The sequence below is a fragment of the Cavia porcellus genome, unplaced genomic scaffold (assembly GCF_034190915.1).
Source record: "Cavia porcellus strain 051 isolate PalLab524CR breed Dunkin Hartley unplaced genomic scaffold, mCavPor4.1 scaffold_6, whole genome shotgun sequence".
Lineage (NCBI taxonomy): Eukaryota > Metazoa > Chordata > Mammalia > Rodentia > Caviidae > Cavia > Cavia porcellus.
The window spans coordinates 56,719,981-56,741,591 of record NW_026947489.1 but is presented as its reverse complement, the minus strand read 5'-3'; the positions used below and the strand labels follow the sequence as shown (position 1 = coordinate 56,741,591).

Genomic DNA, 21,611 nt, shown 5'->3' with positions numbered 1-21,611 from the left:
CAGGATGGGAGGGGCAAAAGCTAAGGGGCATAGAGCCCAGTGCTGTAGGAACTTCTGAGCACTCTGCAGCAGCCTGTAGTGGGCTTGGAGTCTGGGACAGTCACTGGTCCAAGACTGTGAAAGGTCCTGGAAAGGGTGGCAAAATCCTGCAGTCCCTGGAGGAAAGATACCTGGACTCTGTGGCTGGCTGGGAGAATTTGTCCCACAAGCCCTGTACCGGTCTCCTTTATTTACTACATGTGGCTGTCGGTGATGGGAAGATAGGTGGGGGCACCCTAATTGGTCTGGGACACCAATTCTGCTGGGATTTTATTCTTTGGAGTACTTTGTCTCCAAGTCTTTCTCACATGTGAACTTTACATACAGTGGATGAAGAGAAGGGTGCTTCATGGGGTCATCAACCTTGAGGGTCATCCTGGTGGGCAGAACAGGCAGTGAGAAAAGCGTTATGAGCAACAGCATCCTCTGCCGCCCAGCCTTTGATTCCAAGTGGGAGGCCCAGATGGTGACCAGTGCATGCCAGGAGGAGATGGGCACCTGGGACAGGAGGGCCATCCTGGTGATTAATACACCCCCTATCTTTGAGGCAAAGGTCTGGACTTAAGAGACAGACAGGGACATTGGAGACTGCTACCTGCGGTCTGCCCCAGGGCCCCATGTGACCCAGCTGGGCCGCTTCACGGCCCAGGACACCATGGCAGTGAGGAGGGTGAAGGAGGTCTTCTGGGCAGAGACCATGAGGCACATGGTCATCTTGTTCACCCACAAGGAAGACTTGGGGGCCGAGTCCCTGGATGAGTACGTGCAGAACACGGACAACCGTGGCCTGCAGGCCCTGGTGCGGGAGTGTGGGAGGAGGTACTGTGCCTTCAACAACCAGGCAGCCGGCCAGAATCAGCATGGCCAGCTGGCCGAGCTCAGGGCGGCGCTGGACAGGCTGGAGCGCGAGCTGGAAGGCTGCTTCCTCAGCAATGACCTCTTCCTGTGGGCCCACGTACTGCGGCAAGGTGGGGACGCTGCCGGCTAGGAAGACCACAGCCGCTACCTGGCCCAGGTGAGGCAGCAGGTGGAGAAGCAGAGGCGAGAGCTGAGAGAGGTGGAGAGCGGCTGCCTGTGCAGGGCATTCCTCCGAGCCCAGCACTGGATGACTTTACATGAGGAGATCTGTGCTGGTTGCATTTGGTGCACTCTAATTGTTCTCCTGATTTTTGTGATCATATTGATTCATGTGTGATGCTTTGCATCTTAGAGCATTTTCTATAGTCTGACCTCACATATGCACTGCTCCCAGTGTCACTGATTCAGAAATCACTTCTCAGCGGGCAGGCACTGCTTCTCTGGACCATGCCTTGGGCTCCCTTCTGCACAGGTTTCCAGGTATCTCTGCCCTGACCTCCGAACTCAGTGGGTCCGGGTGTGTTGCCTAGAACATCAACAGCTGTCTTGCCATTAATTTGATGTAGAAACAAAACTTCATAGCAAGACAGGAGGATGAAACAAAAACAAGCCCCCGAATCACCCAGCCCTACCCTATCGCTGCACTTTCAATTTTATGAGCCAATACATTTCCTAACTTTATAAACTACGTGAGTTTTGGCGTCTCTTATCTGTACCTAATGACAAGTGCTGCACATTCCTTTTTTCACCGTTTAAGTCCATCCGAACTTCCCTCTTTTCTTGCTTCTTTGAGGAAGAGGGAGGGAGCAAGTGTCTTTCCTGGTTCCCAAGATTTGGAAGAATCTCTCTAACTGTGGTGTTCCCTGTACTGCAGACTGAACTTGAATAAGGAGAAGTGCTTCCAGGAGTGGAAGGGAGGGCAGGAATGTGATGGCAAAAGGCAGGGCTCTCCCTGGCTTTCCACATCAGTTAACGGGAGGTCAAAGTGAGCTCAGGTCTACACACTCCAAGGAATCCCTTTGCCCAGGGTTGTCATGGAGGAAGCTCTAGGGGTGTTATGGCCCCTCCCTTGCTGCAAAATGGCCCAACTCTATTCCTCAGGAAGTCTGTAAGAGGGGTGTCCATGGGCATCTGGCAATGTTGTTGGTGGACTGCCTTTGGACCAGGACGGGGAGAAAGCCATCCGCATCCCTGCCAAGAGGCATCCCCTGTAGTCTGTTCCCAGTACCTATCCATTTGGGGCCAACTTGTGGGTGGTCAGAAAGATTTCCCTAGAGGAAGGATGACCCTCCCTCCTCCCGCCTGCTAGACAGGAACCTGGGGACATCATCGTGGCACATCTAGAGCCAAATGCTGAACCCTGCTCCTCTCAACCCTCATGTTCATCCTTGCTGTGAAGGCAGCTGCTTTTTAGGGGGCTTCCCCAATGCTGCCATCAGTGCCCACCTTGCTAGGATCCCCCTCTTAGCACCTCCGTGCCTGTCTTGCCCTCCATGCCCACTGCCAGCAGACACCCAGGTACTGATGACCAGTGTGGCATCCTTTCCTCTGAATGTGACCCCTGTCTTGAGCCTTATGTAATCCACTCCTATCTGCCTTCCTCCCTGCACTGCTGTGCCCATTGTGAGCGGAACCCCTGGTGTTATTTATCTCATGTTCCTGGCACCGTGCAGAGACCCTGGCACTCAGGATGCACGAGATAAATGTCTGTGACGTTGAGTAGAAGTTGGTTAAGGAGGAGATAGAGTCAGGTGGGAACAGGTGATGTGCCACAATGAGCTGTGGTTTCTTCCCATTTCACGATATCTATTGTACATTTTAGACCTTATCTATTATTTCCCACACAAGGGAGACAATACAAAAAGGGGAAAGGACACTAAGGGAAAAAGGGGAAAAGGCAAGTCAGTTATACTATTAGTGCCTTCCAAAGGAAGGTTTGTACTAACATCTCCCGAGATCTGCGCCATGTTGGAATTTAGGACGCTGTGAAACCAAGCAAGCAGCTCCTCTCCCTCGTAAGCAATAGTGAGCCTTCTGGTGCACGGGCTTAGAGTCAAACATCCCACTTCCTCTGTTCCCCTTTAGTAAATGGGAACCAGAGATCTGAGCATCTCTTGGGAGGCTGACCATATGCAATATAGCAAATAAGGGGAATTTCCTTCTACCATCTTTTTGAAGGCAAATATTTTTACTACTGTTTTGCTTTATTCTGATTAACGGTACTGTTCTATTCAATATTTTGTTTTGATAAGTTCTATAATGTTCTGTACTTCATTTTATTTTGCTATACGTGATTGAAAGAATAACTATTGTGAAGATAACAAGATATATTGTGATACCTATCACTGTTATTGGGGTAACCTGCTGTGAAGTTCTGTACCAATTTCACTACACTGTCTCAGTTGGCTTTATTCTGTCTTGTTCTGTTATATGTTACTATCTTCAAAATAATAAAAAATTTTTTTAAAAAAGATGCAGGATTCTGCAGGTTTTATGGGACACAGCCTCTTGTTCACGGTGACTTTGCTTGCACATCCAGTTTAGCAGTGGTGATGTCTACCAAGGAGTCCCCCAAACCAAAGCAGGCACTGCTTCTCTGGACCATGCCTTGGGCTGCCTGCTTTGCGGCCCTTGCCATCCCTGCTTTAGGGTTCCTTGCTCCGTATTTCCAGGCTGCTGAACCTGCTTTCCATATGGCAAGGTTGCTGTCACCCTTTGCTTTGCTGTCCCTCATGCCCAGGATCCTCGTCCCATCCTCTTTCTCACTCCCAAGTTCCAACTTTGTGCATCAGACCTCCCCATCTTCCTCTCAAGGGAACTGAGGGTTCCCTCCATTTACAGCCCATGACAAGGTCTGGAAAGAGTTTTTTAATAACATAAAAACTTCCACTCCCACTCCCAGCTTTGCAGACAGCATTTTTCTATTTATAGCATCACATCCACAGAAAGCAGGGGTTCAGGACCACACAGGTTTCTGGCCTTCCTTCTTGCAGGCCCTCAGAGGCCTCATGATGGTCAGTATCCAGCTAGCTTACTGTTAGTGCTCACCACTGAATAATGGATGAATTGACCGATGGATGGCAGTTCATGTTTGCAGTGCATGCTGACCACATTCCCTGGGGGAAATTGGCACACACAGAGTGCACCTTCATTTTTTTACATTTCCCCTTGGCCCATCCCCTACCACCATCTCTTGGTACCCTTCCCACTTGCAAAAGATTTACCTTTTGACTTCCTATTGCAGTGGTACCCCAGCTGACAAACTTGCTCCACGATTTGGGACAAGATGGCCATGTTTGCATTAGTGACCTGATGCAGAGTTTGCAAACAAAAAAAAATTTGCCCAAAGCTTCCATTTGTGAGCCAAATAGTTCAGAAATTAAAGTATTTGTGAACCAAGTATCACTGTATCTATATTTTAGTTTGCTTTTTTGCTTATACTTTGGGTTTCTTGTGTACCATAAACCATGGGATGTTTAGGCTTGTGGGTCTGATTTGTTTTGTGTAACATAATGGTCTTAAGGTGTATCCATTTTCATGCAAATGACCCAAGTTTATCCATCGTTAAGAGCACAGTAGTACTCTATTGTGTGTAGATATCACATTTTGTTTATCATAATTTTTTAACTAAACAAGAACATAAAAATTTTCCTTTGAGTTATTTACCTAAAAACACTTTCAGGAAAACATATAACATGTCTCATGTAAGAAAGCAAAACTTTACGAGATTACATAAAATGTAAAGCACCACACACATAAAGCCTGAGATAAGGAACCTGGAAAAAATACCTGAATGTACAAATTACCAGAAAATGTTTATTTCCCCTGAAGAAGAGTAAAGTTAATTAAAAGTACAAGAAAAATCAAACCACATATAATAAGACAGGCAGATATTACAACATGAGACCCTACCCAGTGCTGGGCTCTGAGGAACGCCCTGCACAGGCAGCAGCTCTCCATCTCTCTCAGCTCTCGCCTCTGCTTCTCCACCTGCTGCCTCACCTGGGCCAGGTAGCGGCTGTGGTCTTCCTGGCCGGCAGCGTCCCCACCTTGCCGCAGTACGTGGGCCCACAGGAAGAGGTCATTGCTGAGGAAGCAGCCTTCCAGCTCGCGCTCCAGCCTGTCCAGCACCGCCCTGAGCTCGGCCAGCTGGCCATGCTGCTCCTGGCCGGCTGCCTGGTTGTTGAAGGCACAGTACCTCCTCCCACACTCCCGCACCAGGGCCTGCAGGCCACGGTTGTCCGTGTTCTGCACATACTCATCCAGGGACTCGGCCCCCAAGTCTTCCTTGTGGGTGAACAAGATGACCATGTGCCTCATGGTTTCTGCCCCGAAGACCTCCTTTACCCTCCTCACTGCCATGGTGTCCTGGGCCGTGAAGCGGCCCAGCTGGGTCACCAGGAGCAGCACGTGGGGCCCTGGGGCAGACCGCAGGTAGCAGTCTCCGATGTCCCTGTACATCTCTTGAGTCCAGGCCTTTGCCTCAAAGATAGGGGGTGTATCAATCACCAGGATGGTCCTCCCGTCCCAGGTACCCATCTCCTCCTGGCATGCACTGGTCACCGTCTGGGCCTGCAGCCTGGAATCAAAGGCTGGGCGGCAGAGGATGCTGTTGCCTGTGGCGCTCTTTCCACTGCCTGTTCTGCCCACCAGGAGGATCCTCAATGGAGGCCGCACTGCAAACCTGTTGTCTTCCGGTCCCCCTGTGAAAAAAGAGTTTCGGTAAGTGAGTAAGATGCTAGGGCACAGATTTCCGTGGATGTCTTACAAAGCTGTGCACACGCTTTTCAGAATGGTTAGGTACCCTTCGGTGCATTTCAGTGTCTGAATGGGGCTTCAGATGGCTCTTGGATTATAAGGGGCCCCCCACTGAGGAGCCCATATCTGGACCCATAGCTAAGCAGTCCGAACTGCCACATTGAAGAGATTCTCTGTGTACCTCATCTGGATTACAGCCAATAGATTTTCTCTGTGCAAGAGAAGTGGTCACTGTGCCTTTCCCTGGTGATATTTAGGACCGTTCCACACTGACATTGCTAAATAAAGGAGAGATAGAAGGCAGGAAGTGAGACAAGAGAATGAGAAAGTGCGATCATCTCTCTCTCTCTCTCACCCACTTTCCCAGGACTCTGTGTAGACACGGGCACCCTAAGCCACAGGGCAGCGTGGTGACCCCTGCCAAGGACCCGCTGAACACCCTGGGTCTTTGCTCTCCGGGGTGAATGGTGCTTAAATTTAAGAAAAGGGAGCTTCAGAGTTAATGTAAGGACAAAGCTCTGGTGAAGACTGAAGAAGGGGAGAAGGATGTGTAGAAGGATGTGTGTGAGAGAGATCATTCGCTTGTTAGAGAAAAAAAGCACAGAAAATACAGCCAAAGTGGTGCTGAAGAGGAAAACACCAAGACAAGGGCTGAAATCTTCAACACCGAACGGAGGACAACCTGAAGTTTTCTAGAGTTTTTAATAGCCCACAGGAATGCTAAATACATTCTAGGCTGCTTGCAATCTATGATTTTATTCCTTCTACTCTGTGTTGGTTCTTTTCCTTTGTGGTGTCTCCGTAGGTAACTTCTGTTTCTCAGCTTAGAGGAGATGAGAAAAGAGAAGCTGTGCTCAGAATTCGGTCCCGCACCCTCTGCCTTTGCTTGCAGCTCCTTTCCCACCTCCCTCCATCCTGAGCACTGGGAACCCACACAGGCAGTGGTGTGATGTCAGGGGACCGGGCACGACAGCATTGGGAGGTAAGGAAAAACGCCAGCTGCCTTTTCCTGCTTCAGTCCAGAATAATTGCATTTCCATTCCTGTGTTTGATGTGGGCAGAGATGGGGTGCAGGACACAGAGAACCTCCCTGAGCTGGTGCTCTTTAGAACTGAGGCAAAATCTTTCTTACCTGCAGCCATGGCTCCGTATGTGGTCTTCTGCGAGCCCTCCATGCTCTTCTGGAACGGAAAAGGAAAGGAATGAAAGGCAGAGCCCAGGTGGGAACTGGTAGGGCCTCTGGATTCAGATACCTGGAACGATGACCCTAGACAAGACATTTTCACTGCTAATTCTCCAGTCTGGAGCAGATCTCACTCTTGGACATCTATAAATGCCTGCACAAATGAGGTGGTCCTGGAACATGCTACAGAGATGCCCCGAGGCTTTGGGTGCCAGCATGAAGCAAAGAAGGGGACACTGTGAAATAAATCAGCTGATTACTGCCCCCCAAACTGAAAGGCAATAATGAAGGTGGAGGGGAGCTGAGCGCCATCCCCTTGCATCTGTAGGAGCTGGTGGAGAGACGCTGTTGTTTCAGGATTAAAGAGAAAGAAGCAACATCCAAGCCAAATTCAAGACAAACTCATTTCCCACTCAGTTTTGAACCAGCGCCTTTCCTGCTCAGACCTGATGTGCTGGTCTCTCCCTCCTTACCGTATTTGTATCGCAGGGGATTTAACTGGAACCTAGCAGAAGCATTGGCAGCAATGTTTCAAATGTGGTACTGTGTTGTGTCATTCTTTGTGTCTTAGAAAAAGTCAAGCACAGGGCCGGGATATAGCTCAGTGGCACAGTGCCTGCCTGGTCATGAGTTTGATCCCTGGTACCAAAATAAAATCAATAAATAAAAATTTATAAAAGGCAAACACACCTCAAACATGATGAGCGTGTGTTGTACCACTGCCTGTGCTTTCTTTATTCAATTTTAAAGATGCTGTGGTTATGATGCACATTTTTTAAGTGTAGAAACACACAGAACAATAAAAAATGCTCACCATTTGCAGGGAACCTGGTTAAGTGTTTTGCATTTTATTGCAGCTATTCTGTTCTACTGAAAAATCAAAGCATTGCAGATGCAGTTTACTTTCTTCTTTTCTAATTTCCAGTCTCAGTCTCCTCCTTCTTGCTTTTTTAAGGCAGCTAACATTCTGAGGTGTTTTTCAGTCCTGGGGATCAAAAGTCCAGCATCACACACTTGCTAGGCCGCACCTCTATAGTCAGCTCTCTGGGGTTTTTATATATCAGTCTTACTTGTATATTTACCTCTACAAACTATACACCTGTGGTTTTTGTACTTTAAACTTTTACCCAAATGGCATTATTTATGTAACATTTTGTCTAATTCTGTATTAGCAAACACTTAGGCTGTTCAGGAATATTTGCCTGCTACTACAAATGATACTGCAAGATAACCCAAAACATACACAAACAATAGTTTATCTAGAATGTGTATTTCCTACCCAGCTGGATATGGCCAGCTCTGACTCCAAGTGGCTAACACCACTGGCAAAGTGCTGGCAAAGCTTTTTAGAGTTTTCGTTGACACACGCACCGAACAGGTTCACTACCAGTGACCTATCTGTACCATAACATGAGATTCCCCAAATTCTCACAGGCACTTGGGTGATGTTACAGTTAATGTGCATCATCCTTAGACATATAAACATGAAAGTTTTCATTGGTTTAAACTTCAATTGACCAAATGCCACATGATTAAAAAAACAGCTTCCATAGCTTATTTGCTATTGTGGTTGCTCTGCTATTTGTGTTTTGCACATTTTTCTGTTTAGTCAGTGGATTTTCTGTCCATTTTCACATTATCAGAACACATGAAGGCAGCTCCTTTCCTCCCTTTCTCCTCTTCCCTCCTCTCCTCTGCTCCTTTTCCCTCTGCTTTCCTTTCCTTAAACGCACACATCTCCTCACCACCACCTCCCCCACACAGTTTGGCCTTTGCTGAATCTTGCCAAAGTCTTTGATGCTTTTTCCACTTTAGATGACATTTTCTGAGACTGGAATCAATGCAATGATATGGTAAAATTGACAATGGCAGTGGCGATGACACTGATGATAAACTGCACAATTGTGACGAGCTTCTGTGCAGCCACTTGTGATTTGCACTCTGTTTTAATGTCCACTGCTTTAAAGGTACTAAATTCCCTGGGGTGTGATTAAGACTGCATTAAAAGTTCTATTGAAATCTCCTGACACAGCTTCAAATGAGCTGGCCAAGTTGCATACTTGCTGTGAGTGGAATCCCTAAAACAACTTCTTTCATACGTCAGCTCCCTTGACTTCACAGTGGGGAAGAGATGATTCCGGAGAAGTCAGGGAGCACCCTGGAGCACCACATCCGGTGCTGCCAACTTCCCATCAGGGCACCCACTGTTGCTGATGGGTGGGAACCTAATACCCAGCACAGAGAGTGGTACTGCAGGACCTGGAGTGTGGATTTTCCAATTAATAAATGAAAATAAATAAGATTATCAAAGATAAAATTGCAGGCAGCAGAAACTGCTCTGAATTGAATTATTTCAATTTGCGACAACCTTGTGTTTTTGACTTGGTTCTCTGTGTGACCCAAATATGCAATGGGCTGTCACAAAAAACAACAAAACTCAGTTACATTGGTCAGAGTGAGGCAAAAACAGTCCCCGGACCCACTTCTGAGCAGATCAGGCTGCAAGAGAGAAGACATATGTCCTATGAGGAAGAGATTCTCTGGCAGATGTTGACAAAGCATCCAGAGGTGAGTCTGGGAGGTTCCTGAAGGAGATGCTAAAGTCAGTCACAGACAAGGCACACAGAGGACTGAATAAAACATAGGCAAAGACTGCAGAACACATTGTGACCCTAACGGAATGTGAGAGTGGAGCAGACACAGTGGGGTGGCGTGGGGATTGAGAATGGAGGGAGATTCCTCCTCCAAAGAAAAACTCCTACCCATTTCCCCCACCATGGGACTCCGGCAGACAGAGTGCCTGCAGATGGGCAGCAGCAGCGTCCACCTTAGGAAGGAGGACAAAGCAAATAAGCATGGTGTACATCCTGGTGCAGAGGGTTAAATCCTGTGTGGTTCTCTCTTATGAGAGACCTAAACTATAAACAACTTACTTCTAAACTTTTTATTTTTATTAGTTCATCTCTGAAGTACATTCTGACTACATTCTTCATGGGGAGTTAGGACATGTGCATAACACATCTTCATTCTTTTTAGGTCTCTTTCTCCTCCCTTCTCTTCATCCCCAAGCATAATAAAGAGCAAGATAAAAGGTAGATGATGTTCCGGAAGCAGGGAGGTAAGCGTTGTGGAGAAAGGCAGGGAATCCAGGGATGGAGGAGATAGAAAGTGGAAGTAAAAAGGGTTGAGAGGGACGTGTGTATGTACCAACTCCCCATGAGCACTGTATCATGTATCACAAATATATACACAAATAAATTTTTTAAATGCACATTGATTTGAAATTTGCATAAGCCTGATTTTATCATGATGATAACCTTATTGACCCAAACACAAGAAAACAGAATCCCCTCTGCTTCTGTAGGAAAGATAAAAATATCTTATCTTTCTTTTTTATAAGTATGTCCTCCACCTGGCTGTCCACTCTGAGTCCCTGTATTTTGAGAATCAGGGTCTCCAGGCTGCAGGTTAGTCACTATAATTCCTTCCTAGGCTCCCTCCAAGTCTGACTGACAAAGAGATTCCTCACACTTGTGCTGAACAATAGGCTGCTGTTCAAGAGAGGTATGGGTTTAGTAAAGGTGATGGGTATTTAGGGAAGAATATGTGGATTTCAGAGAAAGAGGAAGTTCTCTGAGGGTCTCTTGTGGCACTCCAGGCTCCTGGTGGTGGGCAAGGTGAGAGCCCTCATTGCCCTGTGAAGCCCTAAAGTCCAGTCTTGTGCCCTTGGGAGGAGAAGCCACCAGGTTGAGCTGGGCTGTGAGAATGCAGGCAGGTGGCCTTGCAAAGATGTCCCCACAACCCTGGGGGAGCTGGAGAAAGCCCAGGCTCCCTGGAGAGTTCCACTGCGTTCAGGGGGATGAGCAGTTAGATGAGCTTTGTTCCTGAGAGACCCAAGAAGACTCAGTGGGCAGCAGTCACGCAGGGGAAAGCCCAATCTCCCAACCCCTGCTGTGTGACATGTGATGGAAGAATACAAAAAGTGTTTAAATTTTAAAAAGCATTGCTGCATTGCAGTAAAAGACACAGCCGTTAACTTCCCTCAAAAGACTCCTTCTTGTCCCAAACACAGATGGTTCTGGCCACCTCGGAGGCAGTGCTGGAGCAGTTCAACTCTATGTCAGGTGTCTTTGGTGTGCTGCATGGCTGCCTTGGGGTGTGGAATACATTCAAACTGTCCATGGCCTTTTTCTGGGAAAGAGCGCCAAGTTGAACAGTGCCAGATGCGGTGAAGACGGGTACATTGTAAGGTCTCTGCCAGCCTGACCCCGCTGGACAGCGCTCGGCAGCAGCATTCACGATATGTATATATGTATTTTATATATTTTTTTATCACACCTCCTAAAGACATTCAGGAAAGAGCACTTCCAGAACTGCTTCAGAAAATGGCAAGTACCGTGGAATAAGCATGTGTTAGAAGTAGGAAAGTACCTTTTCCGGGGGACTGATAGCACCCTGTCTTTGGCTCTAATACATTTTTAAACGTTAGCAGTCATCGTGCAGTTTGGCCACCTGCGTGTCCACTGTCGCCCTCTTCCACCGACCCCGACCCGAGAAGGACCCGAGCGAGAGCGTCTGCACCGCGGTTCTGCATCCTTACCCGGCACGCTGGGCTCCTCCTGGGTCCCGCCACCTGCTGCAGCTCGGCGGCGGCGCAGGCGAGGCCCCAGCAGAGGGAGAACCGGATGGGTGGGGGCGCTCGACCCGCCTGGCGCCCGCAGGGGGGGCTGCGGCTGCGGCCGGCGATCGCGCCACCTGCCGCCCGCCTCTGCCACAGCCACAGCAGGGCGGCCCCGGCCTCGCCCTTCCTTGGGGACCCACCCGCGAGCGCATTTGGAGACAGAGGCCGCGCTACGTTTGGGGACTGTGGGTTTATTGGGGTGGGGTTGAGGGAAGAAAAGACCGCTTCGCTTTTTTTTTTTTTTTTTTTTGTCCTCTTCCTTTTTATCGGTACCGGGGATCGAACTCATGACCGCCTGCTTGCAAGGCAGGTGCTTATGCCGCTGAGCTAAACCCAGCCCGGAGTGCTTTGCTTTTCTAAACGCAGCTTTAAGACGAGCAGGGCACGTAGAAGAATTATCTGCCAGACACAGACTGAAATCTTAATAGGGATTTAGATGGAGTTTGAGCGCAGAGATCTCTCTGCTCCTGTTTGCTGGCATTTGGATTTAGGCTTAGTATCCCACCCTGACTGTTTGTCTTAGATTTGATGCAACAAGACCGTTTCCAGCTACCCCAGAAAACCCCTCCAAGAAGGAAAGAAAGAAAACGGTTTCATTGTTGAATAAGCATTAAACCGGAATATGAGACATGTCACAGTCGACCTGCTAAGAGACTGCAGAGACAGAATAGGGCGGCATCTAGTCGCCTAGCCAAGGGGGTACAACTCTCCGAGGTGTGTCCCCAAGCCACAGCTAGTAATCAGGGCAAGGACTTGTTATTTCAACAGTTCATCTTACATCTTTATGTTCATGTTCCTTGTGTTGAGTTGGTGCATGCATGTAACACATTTTATTTTATTTTATTTTATTGGTAACTGGGATTGAACTCACAACTTCGCACTTGCCAGGCAGGTGTTTATGCCACTGAGCTAAATCCTTGGCCCCAACACAATTCAATTCCTTTTCTCATCCCCTTCCCTCCCCTTCCTCCCCTCTCCATCTCTTGACCTCCTTTCTATGTAAGAAAAATAGATCTCTCTATTTCCTATTATCTGCCTTTGTTTTAACTCTTTCAGGAAGATACCTAACAGCTGAATCAATGCAAGTTCGTCTTAAATTCACCTTGTAACAAACTTTGTTAGATAACTGTGTTTGTCCAGAGGAAAAATAAACCTTGTATGCTTATGGCAAGAAAAAGTTTTGCAAGGTGGGAGTGTAAAAAGTTAAGCTCCTAGCCAAAGTAAGTTCTTAGACACTACTGCTGGTGTTTGAGAGACACCCCTGATTTGAAATTCAAAGTGATGCCTCCAGGTGCTGGAGGAAGCCTGGGGGAAGGGTTGTCAAATGGCAAAAAGCTTTTTTTTTTTTTTTTTTTTTTTTTTTTTTATCTTAAAGGGGCAAAAGAAGAATTGACAATTACAAACTCTCTTCAGTGAAGTCTAAAAAACTCATATATACAGGATAGATGACTGACCTTTGAAAGTTTAATACTTTGGACGCCTTCTAAAGTGCTTCTCCAGTTTGGGTGGATTTTGATCTTTTACTTTTGTCTTGATTATCCTGTAGGACTAGTAAATTCCAAGTTGTAGCCACACTCCTACCTAAATTAAGTTGACTCCCATCATGGCAGTGGTCTGAAACCTATGACTAGTCAAATATCAAAATATGTCCATGAGATTTTGGAAGACTCAGTAATCTAAAGAATAAACCAAAAAGTGTTATGTTTATTTTTTTAATATGAATTCTATTGAGCAAAATTATTACAAACTCCATCTCATAGCTTTTGGTTATTTGGAGAATTTCAATCTTATTTTATAAAGACATTTCTTCACAGTACAACTTCCTCTTTGAGGTCCACATTTCTGTCTTCCTAAAATTCATGGAAAATTTAGTAAAACATTAGAGAAGTTACAAATGAAACCTCATGACCTGCTTTCTCTATAAGGGATGAAGCTCTTGTTACTGTTTTATAGCATTATTTCTACAGCTTTATTTCTTGTTCCTAGGTGTTTGGATATATATATGACATTAAATTATATTTTAAAAGGTAAAGTTAAGGGCCTTCCACATGTACTTATTGCTTTGCTTTGTTTTTTAAACCTAATGATTAGGAATTAGCAATATTTTAGAGAAAATGCATTTTTGGTTGTACTTTGTAACTATGCTTGCTAATCACATCCTGACTATTATGGGGTCCGTAATGTCCCAGGAGCTTCACACACTCGGAGGCAGACTCTTGGAAGGTGACTGAACTATGGGTGGCTACAGCTGATCTGCTGTTAGGAGCTGAGGCCTGGGGAGAGGCAGGTTACTGGGGTGTGACCTGGGAGGGTGTATATTCTTCCCTATGTCCTCCTGGGCCTCTCTGCTTTTTGTCTGCCATGGCATGAACAGATTCCCTCTACTGACACCATTCCATCACGTGCTTTCTATGTTTGGGCCTGCCAAACAGAGAGTGAGACTTCTCAGTGTAAGCCAAAATAAATCTTTCCTTTAAGTGGTGAACATTGAGTATTTTATCCCAGCAAGGAGAAAAAATGACTAAGATAGATTTTGTACCAGGATTAGGGTTGGTTCTTTGAATATTTCTGGCTATGTGGGTTAGAAGTCTTCGGAACTGGTTCATGGAAGGAGTTTGGAAAGCTTTAGTTGCTGGTTGAGAAGCCTTGAAATGCTATAATCAGAACTTGACGAGAGATTCTGGTCAGAGCTCACAAGATCAAAATGCTAATAAAAAGGAAAATGGTAAAGGATGGGCTTAAGGGATTTCAGTTGGGAACAAAAGACTTCATTGGCATTTGGACTTGAGACCATGAGTGTTATGTGCTGTTGGAAAGTTTTTCAACATTTTGCTCCCGTCCTGAGACTTTATGAGACTAATATTAGATGTGATAGAGTAATTAATCTGGCAGAGGAAATTTCAAGGCAATCAATCTACTTTCAGGTTGTGGCATGGGTACAGCTGTGGGCTTTTAACCAGTCCTTCATTGAGAAGCAAGAGCAAACAGCACAGCTGAGTAACTTTAAATGCTTTGCATTTCACTAGTATGGATGGTCCAGTAAAATTGGGGCTTCTAAAATTTTGGCGCAGGATAGGTTAGTTGCTGAAAAGATGAGCATTAAAAAGAAGGCAAGTACTTTGTATCAGGACAATGGGAAGTGTACCTTGAGGGTATTATGTGAAGCAGCAAGACCCTGTTCTTTACTCTACAAAAATTAAAGACTTCCCTTTGAAAAAATAGCCTCAAGGAACCCAGCTCTTCATTGGCCAACTAGGAAAGAGTTTGCTGGAGCTCAGCCATCCAGGTATTCTGAAGCCTCTGTATCCATAACCCAAGGAGGCCCTACTGCTGCTGGCAGCAGACCTTGCAGTCATTTACATGATCCTGATTTTATGGACATGCAAAACACGAAAGTCGTGGGTCGGGGGATCTTCCAGAGTTCAGAAAACATCTTGGGAGGCTAGGTGATGTGCCTCTGAGAAGGTAATTGTATGAAGCTGTGAGACTGAAGCCAAAGGTACAGTGGAGAACTTAGAGAGTACAGATGCCAGGAAGCTGGAAGTCAGTGGAGGAAAGCAGACAGAGAGCAAAGCCACCCCAAAAGAGAGGTCAGGAGATCTGCAACCACCTGTGTCATAGAAGAAGGACACCCTGTGGCTTCTGTTTGAGCTTGCCAAACATAGACTGAAACTTCTAAAATGTGAACCAAAATAAATCTTTCTTCCTTTAATTTGTGGGTGTTGGGTATTTTGTCCCAGCAACAATGAAAGTGACCAGGACACTGACTTTAAGTGATGCCTAGATTCCCAACTCAGATGCACTCAGTGCACTCAGATGCACATCCACAAATCTGCTTACTACAGTAATGATGTCTCAATTACCATATTGTGTTAATGAAATTTAACCTACAAGAGCTTTCATTCATGTTATTTTGTCACATGTGTAAACTATAAAGATTCATATTCATGTGTACATTTCAGTGAAAACCTTAGTCCCAAGTCTCTGAGCATCTCAGGGCATGTGCTCATCGCTCTGTGACCTTTGCTGTCCCTATCATGTGGGTGATGCCCCAACTTGGTCATTGTACCCACAAATGTCAAGCTTTCCTTTGATCCAGGTATATTTCACACGTTAAGGTCTACAGAGAATTCAAAACTCATAATATTTATTTTAAAAATCACATTTATATTTACAAGACAAAATTTTAATGACAACTCCAAAGTTATCAGTCACCTCAGTTTTGCAAGAGAGGAAAAATGCACTAGGATTATGAAAGTCTTCAGGAAGTTTAAAAATTAGACAAATTAATTTAATTACACATAGTTAAAAGTTGAAGCTCAAACACTTCAAAGTGAATTTTGAGCCTCGGCAAAGGTGATGCCCTGTTTTAAGTTTCCCATGTCTTCAAAACTCTGGGTGTGAAACTGCAGGATTCTTTTAGTAATGAAGTTTTATTTTCTTCTTCAGCACTTAAGTATTTGGTCCTTTTTTGCCAAGTTATTGAGACTTGTAAGATCGTGGCTATGCAGGATTCAGGTCACTGACGGCCTGGGGTGCGCGTCGGTGGAACAGCACATACACCAGGACGGCGACTCCCACGAAGATGCCCACACAGGATCTCCAGCAGATCCAGGGGTACTTGGGCCACCCCAACAGCCTAGCCAGCAGCCTGGCTCTGAGAGACCGGGACATGTAAACTGCCAGCTTATCTGCCACACGTGAGACCTGATCCTCCGGGCATGTCCCTTGCTGCGTGTGCATGAAGCTGTACACCTGGTTGGTGTAGGGCGCGCCCCCACGCTTGAGCACCAAGGCCTCAACCTTGTGCAGCAGCTCCTTCACCTGCGCCTCCAGCTCCTTACCAGTGGCCCGATTGTCCAAGGCGTAGGCTTGGCCACCACACTCGTTCACCATGTTCAGCAGAGCCTGGTTCTTCGTGTGGTGCAGGTAATCCTCCAGAGAGCCGCCAGCCAGGTCTTTCTTCCTGGTGAAGACAACGATGGTTTGCGCCATGACTTCCTCCCCGAACATCTCCTTCACCTTCCTCAGCGCCACCTGGTCCTGGCGAGTGTAGTGGCCCAGCTGGGTGACCAGGAGCAGTGCGTGTGGCCCGGGGGCAGACAGCAGGTAACAGCGCCCTCTCTCTGTGTACGCAGGGTCTGTCAGGTCAACTTCGGAGCTGAAAATGTCTGGGGTGTCGATGACAACCACGTGGCACCGGCCCCACTTCCGGCTGGCGGCCTCACAAGCCCTGGTCACGGTGGTGCTTGCAAGCCTGGACTGGAAGCGCTTGGTGCCCAAAATGCTGTTCCCAGTGGCGCTCTTGCCGGTGCCGGTTCTGCCCACCAGGATGAGCCTCAGCTGAGACTCCTGCAAGGACCTCGGGTCATGATCTGAACCTAGGATTGCAAATGTTACAATCTTACCAAGTGTAATGAGCAAATATGGTGTTTCAATTAAGAGTATTTATTACAGTAAAAGGTGTTGCTGGGAATCTCCGTCCTGGTTCTCCCTCACTTCAGGAATACCCATCCCAGCTCTCTTGCCACTTTCCGGAGCCTCTTTCTTGAATGTCTGCAGTTGTATTGTGTGGCTGTCTGGATGTCTGGGATAGAATCAAAACATCTACTTTGCACGGTCATCCTGACTTTGGGGAGAAGGCAGGAGTTACACTGTGCCACATCCAGGGGCTAAGGCATTCGAGAACACTTGGTAATGCTTTTACCAACGAGTCTGCCTTTCTGTTGGATGGCACCAGCTAGTGGCATTGGCTATATTTTTCATCACAGCTCATAGACACTCAGGAAAAGAACTTCCAAAGCGGCTTCAGAAAGACGCAAGAATCATGGAATAAAGGGGGAGCCTTCTGAAGAGGATTAATAGCAATGTGTCTTTTACTATGAGTTTTTTAGATAACCCTGAACAAGTGCTTGGTCAGCATTAAATCTCTTCTGCAAAATGAGATTAACACAGAGCTGTTTCTCATGGGATTCTTGATACTTTCCTTCCTTCCTTCCTTCCTTCCTTCCTTCCTTCCTTCCTTCCTTCCTTCTCCTTCTCCCATCTCTCTTAAACCTGTTCCCTAAGGAAGAATGTCTTTAACCTTCCTTCCTTGTTTTTTAACACAGCCTTCCTGTAAGTGATGCTCACTCTAGCACCTTATTTGATACCTTCTGTACTGAGCATCACTCAAATACTTCTTTTGGTACTTTCTGCATCCTTTTGCTACTTCCTGCATCCTCCCTGTGGAGACCAGAAAGGTTCATTACCCTCACTGTATCCTGGAGGAACCGCAGGACAGCTGAGTTAAAGAACATCTCACAAAAGCAGGTCCCAAGCTCCTGCTGTTTCCTGCCAGCCTTGATGCCCTGGATCTCTCTGTGTTTGGTCCTGAGTGAGCCCCACTCCCTCTCTCACCCTGGGAGGAGGATGTGTTGCAGAGATATGTTCTTACCATAGGCACTTTCTTTATCCCTTGCCATCTTCCGATTTCTCATCTTCCCTGAAAGAGACCCAGACATGTTTAATGCTTTTTCATGTGTGCATTCTTCCAAATAATCATAACATCTACACTGTCTAAAGGACTGGGGGTACCCCAAAGTGACCAGATGTGGCTCCTGCCTACAAGGGTCTGAGCATCATTTGTGTGTTTTGGAGGATGAGCAGGTGGTTAGAGAGAAAGCAGGTGCATGTTGTCAGTTATAGGAAAGTGTACTAATTCTTCTTGAGGGATAACAAGAGTTTTTGAAGATAACAGCATGATGAATTGGGGAGGACCTGGGACAAGAAAGAGTTCAGAGGCTTTGAGACTTGTCGTATTGCAACTCACCCCAAGGTTAGATTGCTTATGGGACCACAGAAATATCTTTTGCATTTGAATATGCAACTTGGCCAGAGTCCTGACTTTAGGTTGTAATTACACCATGAGGATATTTTGTGAGGTTGGATTTGTTGTTTCAGGGACTTTAGATGCAAATAAGTTATAACGTCAACCCCACACAATGGGTGGATTTAAATTAAAATTTTTCCAGTAGTCCAGGTGACGTGACACATGCCTGTATTTCCAGCACTTGGGAGACTGAGACAGGAGGACTGTCACGAGTTTAAGGCCAGCCTGGGCTACGTAGTGAGACCCTGTCTCAACACCTGTCCCCCAAAGATTTTCCAATAATGATAGGTCAATGATAGAACTATAGACTTTAGACTTTCTCCTGGGAATCAATGGCTGGGCAAGACTTAGGTAAATTCTGATGACTGGAAAATTTCCTCAGTGAGTTAGGGACCCATTCTAGGCTTGCTTGGCCTGGAAAACAAAAGGAAATTGTAACCATTCTTTTGGAAACTGGAGAACACATCTATTTCCCAAGCTGATCTCTGCCTCTGCTGTCTTCAAGCCAGAGCAATTAATTTCAGTGAACTTTCACCCAGCCAAACTTAGGACCCCAGGGTCCCCCCATAATTATAAATATGTGTAAGTATTTACTCTCACCTTGGGTTGCACTGTAAGTGATAGATTGGAGTTAACTCACTAGAATTCCAAAACCCCCCAGACTGCGACAAGGATGGGAAGGGGACTTCTATACTTCCTCCCCGTGACTGGAGATCACCCACATTTGTGTCTTGGTTCTTAATTGCACTTCACCATCGTTTCAAATTCTTCCTCTTTATATCTTCCACCCTGGTTACTGCAGGTGATGTGATTCTCCCCAGTTGGTACTATACATGAAGAAAAGCAGAGAGGTTGACCAAACAACTTGTCTGGCCAAGGGATTTTGGGGACAAGTTTACAAAGTGTTCAACCCAAAGCGAAAATTGTGCAGTCACCCCCGAGCCATCTCCCCACAGCTTTCATTGAAGTTCACCCCCAACTCCTATAACCTATAGGAGAGCAGAAGTGAAGCTGTAGTCACAAAATACAGAGCCAAGAGCAAGAATGCAGCTCAAGGACAAAGTCCTGATGAAGATGGAAATGAGAAGGGGGCTGGAGGGAACTCAGGTCGCTCAAAGAGCTTTCCACAGTTTGCAATGGATGTAGATTTTAAACAAATTTTAAGACAGAAGTAAGCCTAGCTGAAATTTGGGGTGATAAAAACTTCTTAATTGTTTAGGAGTATAAAATAGGTAGAACTGTAACTGATAATAACTTGAGATCTCAAAGTTCATCCAGTTCCTTGCCTTCCAAACCCACTGTTTTCTTACCACTTGAGTGTTCTGTCCAAATTCACATTTCTTGGGCCCATTTTTGGAGATTCAGATTCAATGACTGGGATGTTTCTGACAGTCTGTCCACAACTCCATGTTTGGAAGTCAGTTGTTTTTTAAATTCCAATGTACAGATGAGGCAACTGAGGTACCTCTGCAGATGGAGCAGGAAAAGCTCAAATTAGGGAGCAGGCATTTAAGGGACCTACAGGGACAGGGTTTGAAGAACCCTTTTCTAACTTGAGGTGTCTCCTGAGGGTCCTCTGCTGCAGGTGGGGAGAAGGAACTGAGATCATTTACTTGTACCCATACTTGTCACATTGGAATTGCCCCCCAAGGTTGGATTGCTTACAGGGACACAGAAATACCTTGCCTTTATGGATATGAAACTCAGGGAACGTTTAATGCCTTTTAAACTATCTGTTGTTCTTGGCAGTGTGCCCAGCACACATTTTTCTTCCTCCGTGTAGGAAGTGTGAGAAGAGGAAGGTCTTACTCCCTGCCCAGAACACGTGTGTTCAGGGAAGATGCTCCTAAGACTTCCTCTGAACTTGAAACCGGGACAGGGCATCTGTGAGATCTCAGAAGCAGGATCTTGTCAGGCATCTCCTCACCTGAACTACAACCTTTCTGGTCTCAGTGCCCCCACCCAGCTCCCAGCTGCCGGCTCCCAGGCTCCCACTCACCTTTTCTGGTGACATGCTCTGAAGTGGCTCTGAGAAGCCTTGACTTCCTACTTTCCCTTCTGCTGAGAGTGCTGGAGGCTCTTTGCCCCGAGAGCGCGAGAGAGCTTGCAGAGGAAGTCAGTGAGCCTCTTAGCTCAGGAACTCAGGGAGTGTCCACGATGACGACTTAGACAAAATCATTTGTATCCATTGTGCATTTGCAAGGCTTCTACATACTCCACCCACTGTGTCCAGACTGTGTGCGTTCCAATAAGCTCTGATTTCAAAAACCTGGAAAAGGAAGACTTTTGTGGACCCCTGAGAACTGATTTCATTTCTAGAACTGATTACTGCTAATCCTCATTTGCAGTTTGCTTTTCAGGGATTTTTTCCCCTCTGCAAAATAGGCACAGGAAGATTGTTGCTCCAGAACAAAGAACATGATAACTGATCTCAGTGACTGCCTGTTGGTTGGACATTCATGTGGCCATTGCCAGCCCAGGGCTACCAGAAGAATCTAGAAGTAGAGTCTCTCATTCTCTGAAAATGAAAGGCTCTGTATTGGAGAACCCAACGCAGAAGATATGTGGAGGAAAAAACATCCTTCCCTTTTCTTTAAAAAAAATTTTTTTTTTATTTTAAAGACAGTAAAATCAAACAAGGTACAACAGAGTGAAGTCAATCAAAACAAAACAATGAAAGGCATACAGGACTTCAAAACAAGATAATAGGAAATCAACAGTGGCTACCGGAATTCCCTACTCTTAAGACAATCCTATTAGGAGGCTTGTTTGTTCCTCCTGGTTGTTTTCACTGGTGTTAGTTATTTGGTCTTCTCTCAAGAGAATCATGAGGTCACCAAAAGAGTCAGTCATATTGTGGCAAGGTTACAAGCCTGACCCAAGACCTGCTTATATAACCTACCTATCATATAACCTAAGAAAAATGGGCACAAAAATTGAACAGAAACTTCAGAAAGAATATGCAAGAAGGGCCAAAGACCACATGTAAAGGAACCTAATATTTTTAGTCATCAGGGAAATTTCAGTTTAAATTAAAAGGATGTTAACACCAAGAATTTGGTAACCCAATGAGCTATTGACTTCATTATATATTTTAATTGTAGGGAAGTTAATATCATTAGTACTAATATGGCTTATTGGCAATTAATGAACTAATTTATTTTATAATCAGTGTAGATATACTTTGTTTAGTCTTATTTCATAAAACACTCGTATCTCAG

General features: G+C 46.0%; 2 protein-coding genes across 2 annotated transcripts; one reads left to right on the top strand and one right to left on the bottom strand.

Annotated features, from left to right (window-relative positions):
- The first annotated feature begins 274 nt into the window (after positions 1-274).
- LOC100734813 (GTPase IMAP family member 5) lies at positions 275-1,234 on the top strand. The gene is given in 1 exon segment (XM_013152011.2): positions 275-1,234. A coding segment is annotated over 1 exon segment (846 nt). The 5' UTR covers positions 275-388.
- A 3,459-nt stretch (positions 1,235-4,693) lies between these two features.
- On the bottom strand, positions 4,694-20,879 carry LOC100733970 (uncharacterized). Its single transcript, XM_063249738.1, has 9 exons — positions 20,390-20,879; positions 19,701-19,857; positions 18,991-19,217; positions 17,956-18,003; positions 16,024-16,900; positions 15,023-15,056; positions 11,439-11,801; positions 6,788-6,836; positions 4,694-5,600 (listed from the first exon to the last, which is right to left on the bottom strand). The coding sequence occupies exons 4-9, from the start codon at positions 17,996-17,998 to the stop codon at positions 4,714-4,716; spliced, it is 2,253 nt and encodes a 750-aa protein (XP_063105808.1). The 5' UTR covers positions 17,999-18,003; positions 18,991-19,217; positions 19,701-19,857; positions 20,390-20,879; the 3' UTR covers positions 4,694-4,713.
- Between the last annotated feature and the right edge of the window lie 732 nt (positions 20,880-21,611).

What these genes read in the sequence shown, in the direction of transcription:
- LOC100733970 (XM_063249738.1), bottom strand. Translation starts at nt 17,998, where the DNA reads ATGAGAAATCGGAAGATGGCAAGGGATAAAGAAAGTGCCTATG. An exon ending in TACTCTCTAAGTTCTCCACT is followed by an intron (nt 11,802 to 15,022) that starts GTACCTTTGGCT and finishes CGGTCATGAGTT; the next exon opens with CGATCCCCGGTACCGATAAA. An exon ending in ATACGGAGCCATGGCTGCAG is followed by an intron (nt 5,601 to 6,787) that starts GTAAGAAAGATT and finishes CTTTTTTCACAG; the next exon opens with GGGGACCGGAAGACAACAGG.